The sequence below is a fragment of the Aspergillus welwitschiae genome (genome assembly GCF_003344945.1).
Source record: "Aspergillus welwitschiae strain CBS 139.54b unplaced genomic scaffold BDQ94scaffold_20, whole genome shotgun sequence".
NCBI classification, from domain to species: Eukaryota; Fungi; Ascomycota; class Eurotiomycetes; order Eurotiales; family Aspergillaceae; genus Aspergillus; species Aspergillus welwitschiae.
The window spans coordinates 257,540-272,186 of NW_020798714.1; the positions used below are offsets into that span (position 1 = coordinate 257,540).

A 14,647-nucleotide genomic window follows, 5' to 3' on the forward strand; every position below is an offset into this window, starting at 1 on the left:
TTGAGACCGGGGCTGAAGTGTGCGACAGCCATATTTTCAAGGCCCCACCTCAGTAGACAGGTCAGAAACAGGCCATCGAGGAAGGTTGAACGCGAGTACTCGGACATGGCTTTCTGCACGGGTACATCGTCCTTTGTCGGTGGAGCCATCATCCCCAGCCAATTTTGCTGTGACACTCTAATTTTGGGGGATGGGCATTTGTCAGCCTGAGAGGACGTCGGGTCTCGCCTTCCTTCCCCCAAAGTCCCAACCCAAGCCTAGGGAACGAACAAAGCCGAGGAGGAAAAAAACAAATATAGAGAAAAAACAAAGCAAAGAGGGGTTGTCCACTGCTTAGCTGTCTCTGTAAGAAAAGCTGATCAGCGATCGATCTTCCACTCCCGAGGGCGCGATCCAGGTTCCTGGGCCGGGAACCCGGTTACTGGGGCGGGACTTCATCCTAGCCTGCCCTAGTCCCTCGGCTGGATGGACGCTGATTGTTGACAATCCCTGCACTATTGGGGCCGTCCTTATGTCGCAGGATGCAACATTATGCAACCAGCCCATCATGCTGCGAACTCTGCTTCCGCTCGTGCATCATCTGCTGCAGTGTGACTGACAAATTTCACCGCACCCGCGCGCTGTCATCCACTCAGCTTGGACCATCGCACGGACAGGCAAGAGCTCTGGTGTCATCCGAGACCAAATCAAGCCTGTTCTGTTCCTTGATTTGACAGCACCTGATCGCGATCGCGCATCCATGGTCCGGCCAGATTTGGGCCCGTGCTGGCTTTAGGGTTCTGATTAACTTTAGGAATTGCCACAGTTCGCATACGTAGTGGCCCCTGTAATTAACTCTCCTGATGGTCCTAGTGTCTGAGGGGACGTCATTCCCAGTGGAGATCATCAGCCTGACAGTTTGCGTTTCCTAGTCATACACCGCTTCGTTTCGTGCAGGGATCGGAAACCCAAACTGTGGGAACCAACAGGCCGCGACTGTTCCTAGTAGGTCCGGACTCCGTGCATCTCCACCGACGTCCAGGCGAAATAGCAAACATGATCGATGTATGTACCCACCTCATCCTGGCTCCTGGACTTAAATAGGCCTTGGTTTCCCCCAACATCAGCATCTCAGGTTTATCTGATGTACAGCTTCGTCAACTTTCATCATGGGAATTCCTCAGTATGACGGGGTCACAGACCAGGGCCCCAAGCCGACAACAAACACCACAGACCAAGTTGTTGCACGCTTTGGCCGTCTTCATCTCTTAGATGACTTGATCCGCCTGCGAGCAGCTGATTATATCCAACATCCCATATTGGCTTATCCTAAGCCCTCTCAAAATGGATCCGTGTCCTATGAGTACTTCAACGGTCAGGATCTTGACTGCATGATCGATTATGCGGTCTGCACATTAATGGACTACGGTTTCAAGCCGGTATGTGATGAAGCCCTGCATTTCAATCGCAATGCTGACAACCTTCCAGGCCCGGAAAGAAGGAGCAACGGTTGCTCTTTTCACACTATCAGATCTCAACATGGTGATCACTTTCTTCGCCCTTAGCAGACTCGGATATACAGTCATGATGTTGTCACCACGCCTATCAGCCACTGCGTGTGTTTCCTTATTAGACACCGTCGGCTGTAACACGATACTATACGGCCAATCGCCGAATATTCGCGCCACAATGGGTGAAGTCCTTCGTCTAAAACTGATTGCATGTCGGCCAATCATCGAAAGACCCTCTCCAGAAGAGCTATCAGAAGACTCTGATGCTGTTGTGATTTGTCGGAGTCGCCGCCCCGAACTCCAAGTTGAAAAGACTGCTCTGATCCTGCACTCTTCAGGATCAACAGGCACCCCCAAGCCTCTCTATCTAAGCCACAAAGCCCTGATGACACATCCGATGCGGGGTCCTGGGTTCACTTCGTTCAATTCACTGCCATGGTATCATCTTCACGGGCTATCCACAGCCTTGCAAGCCATGTACATGCGACGAACAGCATATATGTGGGATGCCTCTCTGCCATTAACCGCAAGTACGGCAGTTGCTGCGCTGGAAGCAGCACGACCGGAATCGGTTCAAGGAGTCCCATACCTACTCCAACTGCTTGTCGACAGCCCACGCGGGCTCAAAGCTTTGAGAGCTTGCAAGTCTGTTACATACGGTGGTGCACCATGCCCCGATGAGCTAGGTGATAGACTCGTAGACGAGGGTGTCAAATTCGGAGGTTCATTCGGGCTGTATGTATTCATCAGCATTCCCAGCTAGCTGTGTTGCTAACTCGCTCTTAGAACGGAGGCCGGCCTGGTCGCAGAGTCGATTTCTCGGCCAGCAGGAGATCCCTTTTGGAACTATATGCGCTTCTTTGACAACATCAAGCCGTTTATCTGGATGAAGCCTATCAGTGACGCGCTCTATGAGGTTGTCTACCTCAAAGGCCATCCCGCATTGACGGCATCCAATTCCAATGAACCCCCTGGCTCATACCACTCTCGTGATGTTTTCACTCCACACCCAACTCTCGCCGACCGATGGAAGTACGTTTCGCGTCTGGATGACCGAATCACGCTTGTCAATGGTGAGAAGGTCCTTCCTCTCCCAATTGAAGGCTGCATCAAGCAGAGCCCTCTTGTTCAGGAAGCAGTTGTTGTCGGCGTCAACAAGGCCGTTCCTGGCCTACTAGTTTTCCGTACGGAAAGCTCCCAGATGTTCTCTGATGAAGAGTTCTTGGATCTTCTTTGGCCAACGGTGGAAGAAGCCAATTCTCGGGCAGAGCAATTCTCTCAAATATCCCGCGATATGATCCTTGTCTTGCCCCATGACTGCACCTGTCCTCGGACAGACAAGGGATCAATGATCAGAGCCCAGGTATATGCGAAGTATGCTGAAACCATTGAAAACATGTATACAACACTTGAGCAAACAGCCGACGGGACTCTCAAGCTGGACTTGACCGCAACGGAGAACCATCTGATCAAGCTCTGTCACGAAGAGCTTGGATTCCCTATCTCTACCCCTAACTCTGACTTCTTCGCCGAGGGCCTAGACAGCCTGAAGGCAATCCATCTTCGTCGCTTAATATTAAGGGACTTCAAAGTAGAAGACCCCAAGGACATCGGCCACAATGTCGCTTTCGAAACTGGAAACATTGTTCGCTTAGCAGAGCATATCCACCTGATTCAATCGGGTCAAAAAGATATGGTCGAGGATGAGGTCTCCATGATGCCCGAGCTCATTGAGAAGTACTCCGTCTTCCAGAAGCATACACCAAGCCCCAGCTCCGCGGCAACGCGAAAGAGTGTTGTAAGTTCTGTACCTCACCAACCGCATCAATTCTCGACTAACAAGCGCAGGTCCTCACTGGAGCAACCGGTTCTATCGGCGCTCATACTCTCTACAAGCTCCTGAATGACGACAGTGTGTCTGCCGTGTATTGCCTAACACGGAGGTCTCAACCCAAAAAGGCGGTCATTGATGCCCTCGCACAGAAAGGCCTCTCGGTCCTTCCTTACCGACTGCAGAAGATCGTTGCACTCAACAGCTCTCTTGAAGAGCCTGACCTAGGAGTAGGTGAGAGCATGATGGCAGAGATGCGGCAATCCGTATCTCTCATCATCCACACCGCATGGCCTGTCAACTTCAACCTTCCGCTCATGAGCTTTGAGTCTCACATCAAAGGGCTGCAGAACCTCATAAACTTCTCCCTATCCGTGAACCTCCCTGACCCAGCAGTCCTCCTCTTCTGCTCCTCTATCTCAACAGCTCTCGGTGCCTCTTCCGACGTAGACGAGAGACCAATTGAAGATCTTGCTAGCGCTCTTGAGATGGGATACGGACGCTCAAAACTGATCGGCGAGAAGATCGTCAGCAATGCTCGCAGGGCTGGTGCACGCACATACTCCCTTCGGATCGGACAAGTGTCCGGTCACTCGAAGAAGGGATTGTGGAACGACTCGGAGGCCATTCCTCTGATGATCCGCTCAGCTCTGACACTGAAAGCTTTGCCTGACCTCGACATCACATGTTCTTGGCTACCCGTCGACAAGCTTGCCTGCTCCATGCTTGAACTGGCCCGTACGTGTTCCTTCAACTCTCTCGAGGACAGCTGCGACGACGCAACATCTGGCAAGTGGGTCGACGACACCATCTACAACCTTTGCAACCCCCGTGTCTTCACCTGGTCATCTTTGCTCGATACACTCAAACGCAGCGGGTTCTCATTCGAGACCGTCCCGTTTGAGAATTGGCTGCAGATGCTTCGCGAAAGTGAAGCTAGAGGAGAGGAGATGATCAATCCAGCTGTGAAACTGACGGCTCATTACGAGTCAATGTACAGTGAGGATGCCCCGAAACCGGTCAGGTTCCTCACTGAGAAAGCAGAAAGAGATAGTATGACGCTGAGGAATGGTCGGTTGAGGATTGTTCAGGATGGTATCCTCACTCGGTATGCGCAGGACTGGTTGAAGCGATGGAAGTCAGCTTAAGGGCCCACGAGACTACGATGATCTCTTCATGTCGATAATTACCTGTAAATAGTTCACGATCTTCTAGATACCACAGTTGGATTTGGAGTTAGCAGTTCAATTGATCATTTTCACAATCTGAAGACAATGACACTGTAATACCTTAAGTTCCTGAAGATCAGAGAAGACAGAAGAAAGCATAGTCTTTATGATGGACAGATGAAGTCTGATGGTAGAGTTGGGGAAGTCTCAATCTAGACGCAGTTGCTCTTTTCGTCACTGCCGTCACATGACAAGTGATAATAGCATGGCGCAAGAATATTCTCCGATGTGCGCGATTTACTGCATCCCCTGGGTGAATGTTACGCCAACATAATCGTGGATAGTATATCGTATTCTAATTGATTAACTATCTAAGCTCGGTATTTCGAAGTATAGCCGAAAGAGAGCGGATATCGCACGCGATGGAAAGGTGTGGACCAGGGCGACAAGTGGGATGCTTCAAGCAAGGCAACCAGCCTATAGTACATAAAAAAACACTAGCTTGCAAACAAAGCCTCTATCGACGACTTGTAATGGGGAAGAAGCAAAATGAATGCGGGTAATCAACAAAAAGCAAAAATCGCCCCCTTAAGCCAACAAAGCAAAAGCAAGAACACTGAGGACGCTGGATGCACCAAGAGTCAACTTGTTTGCACCACCGGTGAAGACAGGTGTCGAGGGAGTAGTAGCAGACGAGGAACCATGGCCAGAGGAGCCAGAATTAGATCCGGAAGCAGAGCTACCCTGGGTGGCAGCGGCAGCATTGTTGGCAGCGGCAGCGGAGGTCGGAACACGACTCGAACCAGTAGATGAGGGTGCAGTGGCAAATGCATGGCTAGACGAGCTTGGGGCAGGTCTACCGTACGCAGCAGCACTGGAGGGTACAGACCCATAGGAGTGAGCTCCGGCCTGGGAGCCCGACGAATGGCTGGAGCTGCCCTCGCTACCGTTAGCTTCCGCACTTGCACCACTAACGGAGGAAGGCGCAGCAGAAGAGCCGGCATTAGCGCCAGCAGATGCAGGAGTGCTCTCATTATCACCGGCTTGTGCGCTGGCGCCGCTCACATTGGATGCGGTCGCAGCATTGGAAGAGGCGCTGTCATTTCCATTCGCCTCGGCGCTTGCACCAGTGACGCTGGATGGGATGGAAGGAGCGACAGTCTTGGCCTCAGAAGAAGCAGAAGAGTCCTCGCTGCCATTCGCTTCAGCGCTCGCACCAGTGCTGCTGACATTAGACGGTGTAGCAGCAGCAGAGGCGCTCTCGCTACTGTCTGCTTCGCCACTTGCACCAGTGGTGCTGACACTAGACGGTGTAGCACCAGCAACGCTGCCTGCTTCAGAAGCAGATGAGCTCTCGCTACCATTTGCTTCGGCGCTTGCGCCAGTAGCAGTCGAGGGAGTAGTTACAGCGGCAGAAGTGCTCTCACTTTCATTAGCCTCAGCGCTAGCGCCAGTGACGCTAGATGGGGTTGCAGCCGCAGGACTGCCTTCGCTGTTGCTAGCCTCGGTAGCCTCGGAGCTTCCGTCAGCAAGAGCAGCCGCCGCAGAGGAGCTCTCGGCAATAGGGCAGATAGTGGTGGTCATAGTAACATAGTGAGTCGAGGTCGAGGCAGAAGAACCGTTCTTATCGGCGGCAGAGGTCTCGGTAGATGCGGCGACAGTAGTGGCTTCAGCCATGGTTGTAGCAGTCTCGGCATCAGCGGTGCTGGTGACAGCAATAGTGGCAGCGGTAGTGGTCGCAACAACGGAGTTAGTGCCTTCCCTAACAGCGGAGATCGTCTCAGCAACACTGGCTGCGGATTCAACGTGGGAAGCGGAAGCGGAAGCGGAGGCTGCGACACCAGTCTGGTAAATCTTGATGTAATTGATTTCCCAGTAAGACTCCGCGAACGCCGTTGGGTTCTCGGCGACATAAGCAACGCAGCTCTTGAAGGAGCTGCTGCTATCGCTCACAGGGCAGCCCGAGGTGCTGTAAACGCCGCCAGCCCAGTCACCGCAGAAGGTGGTGTCGAAGATGAATTGCTGGGCTTTGAAGTGTTCGGCGATGCTGCACGAGCCCTCCATATGGGCCATGGGAGTGCCGAAAGCAGCAACATCGGGGTCGCCTTTGGTGATAGAGCTGGGAATCGAACCACGAGGGAAGAACCAGAACTTGAGGAATTCATCGGTCCACTGCATGGCGTAGACACCACCACCGTTCTCGTTGAACGGAGTGCCAGAAGAACCTTGGGTGCCCTCAACAACACATCCAGTGGTACCCGCATCTTCACCACATTCCGTAGAGGTAAGCGTGCCGCTCATCTTCTGGCTGGAAACTTGACAGGTGCCGCTCGTATGCAGGACAATCTCGTTCGCTTCGTTCTTATTGACGCCCTCGATGATATCTATTTCACCATCCGTCGGCCAGTTTTTGCCTGTGGACCAAAAGGCGGGCCAGGTACCGCAGACGCTTCCGGGCATGTGCTGAAGATCGATAATAAACAGTCCCTCGTCATAATACTTGTTGCTCCCAATGCGGACCGACTCCCGGCCAGGACCGTTGGTACTCAGCTTCGTTGTATGGTCGACACCCATGTAGAAGGTACCGTTAGAGTTGACCTTGACCAGCCCGGTGCTTTCGGCATAGCTCTGATTAGCGTACGTGACGAATCCATTCGTGGGGTCAGCGCCTGTGTAAAAGTCAAAAGCCGTAAGGAAGTCCTCGCCCTTCCAGGTTTCCACAAGTTCATAACTGCTGGCCGCGGCGGGCAGGACCATCGATGAAAGAGCGAGCGACCCTACGCTCCATAGTAGGGTTGAGGTAGGCATGGTCACTATGTTCGGTCAAGCAATTGTGTGGTTAGAGAAGGTAAGCCCCGAGGACTTGAAAGGATTAGGATAACCAGAGGATTTAGGGACGGAGGTTTATTTGAAAACGATCGACGTTTAGAACGAAAAGGAATGGAAAGTAGCCCTCTAGGCGTATAATGTGCAAAAAAGAAAGTAGCACAGAAGTGCAGAAATCAATCTGCGAGTCAAAAATAAGAAAATAGAGAACGTAAGTAGGAAAAAGATGGGCGCAAGGAGAAATATGTAGAGAATGTACACAACAATGTGGGAGCATGACGCAGACCGGGGGGGGGTAGGCCGGGCGATATACAAATAATAACAGCAACACCCCGACATCAAAATTAGCGTGGCTTCTGCCCAGGTGGCTGCAGGCCACTAGCATTATTCTCAAGATCCATAGCAAATCAGCTTGAGTGTTCTTGTCGCCTGGGCCATTCACTGGGCGGCTCGTTGGCGCCCATTGGGAGGACGACGGTTCGTGCCTGGGAGGGGTCGGCAGGTACATGACGAATCAGAGCAGAAAGAAGGTTACAGACAGAATGCATCTTGATGAGTCCACAGCCTTCATTCTTTGGCCAGGCATGTCGGGTGGATCGGCGACAAAGAGTCAACACCGCGATGGTGGAGCCTGAAACACGACCAGAGAGCTCGGCGGGATGACATGAAACAGGAGAAGCCCAAAGATTCGACTAGCACAAGGATAGTGTTTTTCTTCACGTTGGACAAACCAGGTCCTAATTTTAACGGGAACCTGCTGCATGTCGGTTTTTAAACTCCCTTTGTGGACCATCAGACCCAGCGACCGAGTAAAAAGAGAATTGGTGATGTCCCTGCCACTATCCCGGCAACCGTCACATTCCCAACCCATCAGAGGCAACAAGTGACAGGTCGCGATCGCTGAGCATCCGGACGAGATTGCCGATCCGGGGCACCACTCCGTGGCCTGGGCTGTGGTCGGGGATGGAAGTACTCATTAGTGAAAGGCGAATTATTTTAGGAACATGCCTTCTTTTCCAGCAGAGTATGAGCCGACGTTGTAGGCTAATGGAGTCTAGACACTGGGTGGGGATGGGCTGACCACGCCGTTGTTTCTTGGTGCCGGCATGGCGGAAGTTGGAGGGTCACCTAAAGATAAGACGAGAATAACCGGCGGTGGATTAGCGACATCACGGCCTGCGTAAAGCAGTCGCGTTTCTATTCTAATAGTAACTAAAATGATGCTCTCGAGGACCGTTACTTTGGTCCGAAGAGTGAAGAGAAATTGGAGACACAGGCAGGCGCATGAAGAATGAAAGATGGAATCCTGGAAGAATGCAAGCGGAGCCCAAAATGGACTAGCGCAGTCAGCCACGGGATCGCGCGCCTCTCCTGTGGCTGGAATGGCAAAGCCCATCGGCATGGGCTGAGCCCCCCCTGGCGACGACGACTTTATTTCCAAGTTTGTGCCGTTCTATGCGCTACGTACAGATTCCACGCGAATGGTTGAGCCGTGGCCTTCCCCATAACCCGCGATACTACTTCCATGGGTCGGTGGTGGTGAATACAAGCCCTCCGATGCAATGTCCGCGCGGTGTCTTGTCCGCCGCCTAAGCATTCACCAGGAAAATGTGTGACGAAATATAAGCTTACGTATATCTCAAGATCAGGTCTGTAGAGCCAGGTCAGCCTCACAAACCCTTGCGTAACTGGCTTTCGTTGTCATTTCAACCAATTTCCGTCGCACAAACTGAATCTTCGCAGTATTCTCTTCCGTTCATTGCTAGAGGAACCTGGCTAGAAGGAAATGCCAAGAAGCCTCCTTGGAGATATACAAATTTTCTTTTTCTTGTGGAATATCGCTTATATCACCTTTATCTGTCGGTCCTTACATCTATAGCACAATCTGAGCAGCTGGAGCTCCAAACCTCTTCGAATTTTCTTTCCTAGTCTAAACAGCAAGTGATGGACATGTAGGGCCAGGTGTGTTGCCAGTTGCCATAGGCTCCATGAACTCTTCCACACACTTAGCCGCACGTGCATACCCTCGAGGGGGGAAAAAATGTTCGATGTGCCTCTAAATTTGCATGGTCATGTCATCTGCCCCGTCGCCGGGCCCCATCTGTCTGGTACTTGTCTCCACAGCAGCGCGTCCCTCTATGAAAGACTTGAGCATGGCCAGAGGAACCTGGTCACGGAAATACTTCCTCCGTGATATTTATAAATATGGCTGCATGGTTGGAAATGGGTCTCGGAAACTCACGCACGTATTATACAAGTGCATGGGACTTAGGTCATAGCGCCTTAGATTGGCGGAAAAGTAGATAAGATCCCGAGCCAGAAACCGTGAGTACGAAGCTTTGCATACTAGCATGTAGTACACCATCCGATATTGGTCCCGGTCGGAGTAGGTTGATTCCAAAGTCAGCATTTGCTGTTTGTGCTAGCAGACACAACCCCTTGTTGTAAAGCGACCGTCGGTGCGGCTGAAGGAGGACGGTGACCACGTAGTTGACATTACGTCAGGTGTAATTCGCAGGCTGGTAGGTCGGGCACAGTCGTTATTCGTGAAAATATCAACACTGGTTTTAAATGAGAATGGCCCTAGCAGTGATGGGTGGCAGGTGGGCTGTAGATCCTGAATGACTTCCTGATCAAGCGTAGGGATCTAGGTAAGGAAGAATAGTATTACCCATGCCCATCACTGTGGTAATAAAGAGAGGTGTGGCCATAGTTCCCACAATGAAATTCTCAGGAGCATGACAGTGAGCTAAAGCAACTAAGCAGCTATCCTTCCTGCAAGGGTTAACAGCATGCTCGCTGATCAGGGATACAGATATGGCTATCCCTCTTCGCCATTCTTCCTTATGCTTCAATGGTCTGTCTTGCAAGTCGCTCGCTAAAGCCCGCAAAAGAGATGTCCGGTGACCCAGAGGCATCCTCCGAGATGTATGAAAAATCAGACTAGCTATGTTCATAAATCATGGTAGTAATGTAAGCCACATTCTCGTAAAATGCAGCCATTACCTCATCTCCATACACAGGTCTGGAGAGCGTTCTCCACGTCACGGCGACGGAAACCCGGCGTCCAACCAAGGCATATTGCATTTGCGGACAGTGCTACCAATAAGTGAGTATTTATGACTGAAAAGCAAGGAGCAGAATCAAGAAGGTCATACCCTGTATGAAACGTGCTGCATTGATCGCTGTTCCCTTGAGGCGATGGCGCGCGTGATCCATGGGAGGATATGCGAGAAGATGTACATCATGCTCCCGCAGGTATCCTTCCAGGTCACCCATGTCGAACCAGTCCCCTTCAAGCTTGGTCTGTATATCTTGCGGAAAGTGCGATAGTGATCGCACGGAAACCCACCGCACTCCAGGCCGGAATGGACGATCAGCTGCTTTACACTTCAGGGAAGATCGAGAGTAATGGGTTCCTGCGCCCCCCAGACTGAAGAAGGGTACCTCTTCCCACTCCTCAAAATATCTTCGACTCTCTTTCTCATTGAGCGCGGCTTGAAAATATGACGCGATACGATTCCTGTCCATAATCTGAAGTAGTAGGCAGAAATGCTTCCGTATCCGGTCTATACTGATGGATTCGTCACAAAGGGCGAAACACCCTTGATAGACACATGACATGTGGAGTCTATCTGTGAACACAGTCAAGTCCATTTCGGCTGTTTCAAGTGACTCGAAGAAGCGAGGAATGTTTCTGTTCCGCGTCTCCCTAAGCTCCAGCTGTAGACTAGGCTCTAAGATGGGGGAAACGCTCTCGTCCAGTTCCACAATCTGTGCTGATTGTCTGTGCTGTTCATGCGCCAGAAAATCCGGCAAGCCATCTTCGGTTTGGGGTGGCGAAATCATCGTAACCTCCTGAGGGCTATCATTGCTAGCCTCTCTGGCTAGGGTGAGACATGTCTGTACGGTATCGCGCAGGTGCTCTGTCAGACCCGCATGTGATGCCAACACTCCTGACTGAACCAGCTCGTCACTGAGCGATAAAACAGCCGTACTCATTTTTTCCACGATGCCTTCGAGTTCGGAGATGCGACCTTTCAAAGACGAGAGGTTGGCCTCTTTTCGTGAGCGATATGCGCGTTGCGCAAGTCGGATCTGTCTCCGACGTCTCTGCTCGAGTTGATCAATGTCCCGGTAGTAGCGCACAAACGAACAGAGTCTCGCATACCTCTTCTGGATCTTCATCTGCGGTGTCATCGACTACTTTTCGCGGTCGACCCCTTTTGGTGAGTGATGTTGAGCCGCGCTTATCTACGTCGCTGCGAGTGCGTTTCAGAGACTTTACTGCCGGTTCAGCCGGTTGGGTGTCGTTATTGTAAAGAAGCAGTTGGTTTTCCGGTATGATTCCACCAAGAAGTGGGAATTGGGCATTTCGTTGTCTCCTGATCTGTTGGGGCACGGGATACGAGCAAGCCGAGAGCAGCGATGTTATCTGCGGGGCGGTCGAGTCACACTGAGATCCAAAAAACTCATCGTTGACAGTCTCCCAGGGGACTAAAGCCGTGTCTGAGTCGCTCATATTCATTTTTGAGAATAGACAAGATATTTCATCATTCACCGTGATGGTTTGTTTGTACGGAAGAGCTGGTGGAGGTGGTGCAGAGAAAAGTCAAAGACAGAAGTGCTGCTGACATATCCTGTGCCTGCCGTCCTGTCGCCACACGTCACTGCATCTAACCCGTCCAGACCGGGTCCATTTATTCTTTGTTGGGGTGGATTAGCATAAAGTAAGGTTATAAACAGCTTAGAAACTTCACGTTATGCATGAATATCTCAGACACTAAGTGGATGATGTGCTTGTGAGTGTGTGCTGGTTGGGCAAAAGGGAGACGGGAAAGATGCCTCGGCTCGGGCTGTTCACTAATCAAAAATTTTGATCATCGTCTCATCCGCCCTACAACACCATAAACAGTGGGAAATAAGATTCCTTTTAAACCTTAATGCAAGTTAACTAAGTTAAGTGTTTTACAATAATACTTATCTAGGCCGGTTTTCAGTTTCAGTACTTTTATGATGAATCTCAATGCAAAGCAATTCGCGAAAGAAAGCGCATCCTATGTTAAGGTAGTCTCGTTAAATAGGGAACTATCATGAATTATCCCAGTCGCCACCTAGACCAGTCGGTATCTGAACTGTATTGAGTTCCTCTTTTTCGCCCACTTGACGTCTAATTCCCCTTAGCACATAGTCTAAATGTCAGCCTGAACAGCAGATTTTGTGATAATCATTTCTGGCTCCACCGCCAAGACCTCCGTAAATGTTTATTGATACACAGGCTTTGATCCTATCTAGACGGCGCACTACAAAACCACTTCCATTACTATTTTACTGTAATATAAAGGAGACCACTGATCACATATTTGACCCCTTCATTTCCAGCATCTACATCCCAGACATACTTTCCACAATTTTCCCGTCCATCATAGTCGTTTGGGTCTTCACGGGCAGTCCCAAGCATCTCGATCTTTCCAGAAATGCTTGCTTGATCGCCTCATCGCACTCATCAGGATAAGTCATCATATGCACCTTTATCCCTGTTTGCTTCTGCCACTCCTTCACTATCTCGTAAGATGACTGTGGACAGAGACACGCTCTTATCACCACCATGCCCACGTAATCACGCCCCTCTAATGGATACGGATTCGACACTAGCTCAGCCGAAATAGGAAGCCCTCCCAACTCCGACTCAAGAAACGACGCCAACTGACCCTGAATACAGGCCTCATGAAGGGCCATTTCATCTCCGCCCTGGGTGAAGAACTTCGTGTAGGCTTGTCGGAGGTCACTCAGTTCTAGTGTTCGACAGTTGGAGAATCCGTAATCCACGAGAACGCTACGGTGGGGTTCTGCACATGACACGCGAGTAAACCGTTTTAGTTCCCATACACTCTGGTACCACGTTCCGACAGCCCTCAAAAGGATCTCAAAATTCCGCATTTCTTTGATTGCATGGCCAAGACCGTACTTTCTGAACAGATCGACCATCTTCGATTCTGCCATGGCCTTCCAGAACTCTTCGAATTCACATCTATCGACAAGCACCCTGTATAGCTTCGCCAATTGCTGGGTTTCGTCGCCATCCCGAGCTGTGCAGAAACCAAGGTAAATCCAGTTATCCTCATCGGCGTCGGGGACATACCCATTTCGAATCTGGCAAAGGAATACATAGGCTTCCAGCTTTTCCCGTGGCTTCAACTTTTCATATGGAACCTGCTGATCTTCGCGCTTGAGTATGTGTTTTTGAGATTCGAACACAACATTAAAATCAGTTAATCTGTTGGCAGCAAAGCCATTCTGCTGACTTAGCCAATGGCTTTCAGCGTGGATCAAAGATGATGGTATCTGGGAGCTTCGAAACAGAATAAATTCTTTCAATTTGTTTTGCTGCCATGCCTCTCGAAGCTCATCCTCTTCCACACCCCACTCATTTACGAGTCTGCAGTACAGCCTGAAGAGTCTCCGTAGATCAGCCGCTGATGTAAAGTAGAGGAGCCCGAAGGCCTTAGAGACATCATCATCTTTGGGCAGTTCCTCTGTCTTGCATGCAATCATGAAATAATCAACCTCGTCTATTGGTCGTCCAAGGCTGCAGTCGAACTTATGTCTTAGCCAGTGAGTTGTTTGGCACTCTCTACTGCAGTAGAATGTTGAGCCGCATTTGGAGCAGGGAGTCAGATCCTCGGTTGCGGTACATCTAGCACAAGCTACTGATGTGGTTTTCGACGTAGGACGAACACAAGGAATCTCTGGAGGCAATGCACTTTCCATATCGGAACTACGCGATATGTCTTGGGTGCTACAATCGGTTTTGTTCGTTCTAGAATAGGTATTAATGAAATCCCTCTTCTTTTGACAAGACACAGAGCTCTTAGCTGACATTGATTTCCCTTGGACTGCGACGTGAGAGCCACTCTGATTCTCTCGCTTGGAGTTTGGGGTCTGGTACATGGCGAGAAAACGGTGACCAGACACGCATCTGTTCTGGTGCAACTGGCGTTGAGAGAGTTGACTCCTTAACTGCAGAGATACGGTAATCAGGTTTTAGAGCACATTCACGCTGCATCACATCCCGGAGGTTTCGAGCAGCATTGTTCAGTGTCTCATGGTACTTTTGCGGCATGATAAGCGAATTCGGCAATGTCCATTGCGAGTATACCTTTCCATGATTATCACGCGCTTGAAATTGGGATAGACTTTGCAGAAAGTGACCGCACATGAAACAGGTCTTCTTGCTAATGCCGAGATATTGTGGTGTTGGGGACATGCGGTCAGTACTCATGAGGTGTAGAGCCAACCTCACTTCCGCATGTACCCATTTCTTTTTGCGG

The 14,647-nt window shown here is 50.6% G+C and overlaps 4 protein-coding genes across 4 annotated transcripts; 1 reads left to right on the forward strand and 3 right to left on the reverse strand.

The window, feature by feature from the left end:
* The first annotated feature begins 1,057 nt into the window (after positions 1-1,057).
* Positions 1,058-4,585, forward strand: BDQ94DRAFT_145522 (acetyl-CoA synthetase-like protein). Its single transcript, XM_026766658.1, has 4 exons — positions 1,058-1,418; positions 1,468-2,225; positions 2,277-3,288; positions 3,339-4,585. Exons 1-4 carry the CDS (start codon positions 1,149-1,151, stop codon positions 4,467-4,469), a joined length of 3,171 nt encoding a protein of 1,056 aa, XP_026625166.1. The 5' UTR covers positions 1,058-1,148; the 3' UTR covers positions 4,470-4,585.
* Positions 4,586-4,837: 252 nt separating this feature from the next.
* eng2 (putative GPI anchored endo-1,3(4)-beta-glucanase) lies at positions 4,838-7,612 on the reverse strand. Its single transcript, XM_026773509.1, has one exon. The coding sequence runs from the start codon at positions 7,296-7,298 to the stop codon at positions 5,079-5,081; it is 2,220 nt and encodes a 739-aa protein (XP_026625167.1). The 5' UTR covers positions 7,299-7,612; the 3' UTR covers positions 4,838-5,078.
* BDQ94DRAFT_145525 (uncharacterized protein) lies at positions 6,642-8,460 on the reverse strand. The gene has a single exon (XM_026766659.1). It carries the CDS (start codon positions 7,822-7,824, stop codon positions 7,381-7,383), a length of 444 nt encoding a protein of 147 aa, XP_026625168.1. The 5' UTR covers positions 7,825-8,460; the 3' UTR covers positions 6,642-7,380.
* Positions 8,461-10,160: 1,700 nt separating this feature from the next.
* On the reverse strand, positions 10,161-11,844 carry BDQ94DRAFT_171403 (bZIP transcription factor; the record flags this gene model as incomplete). Its single annotated transcript, XM_026771760.1, has 4 exons — positions 10,161-10,259; positions 10,336-10,415; positions 10,475-11,429; positions 11,488-11,844. The coding sequence occupies 4 exons, from the start codon at positions 11,842-11,844 to the stop codon at positions 10,161-10,163; spliced, it is 1,491 nt and encodes a 496-aa protein (XP_026625169.1).
* Between the last annotated feature and the right edge of the window lie 2,803 nt (positions 11,845-14,647).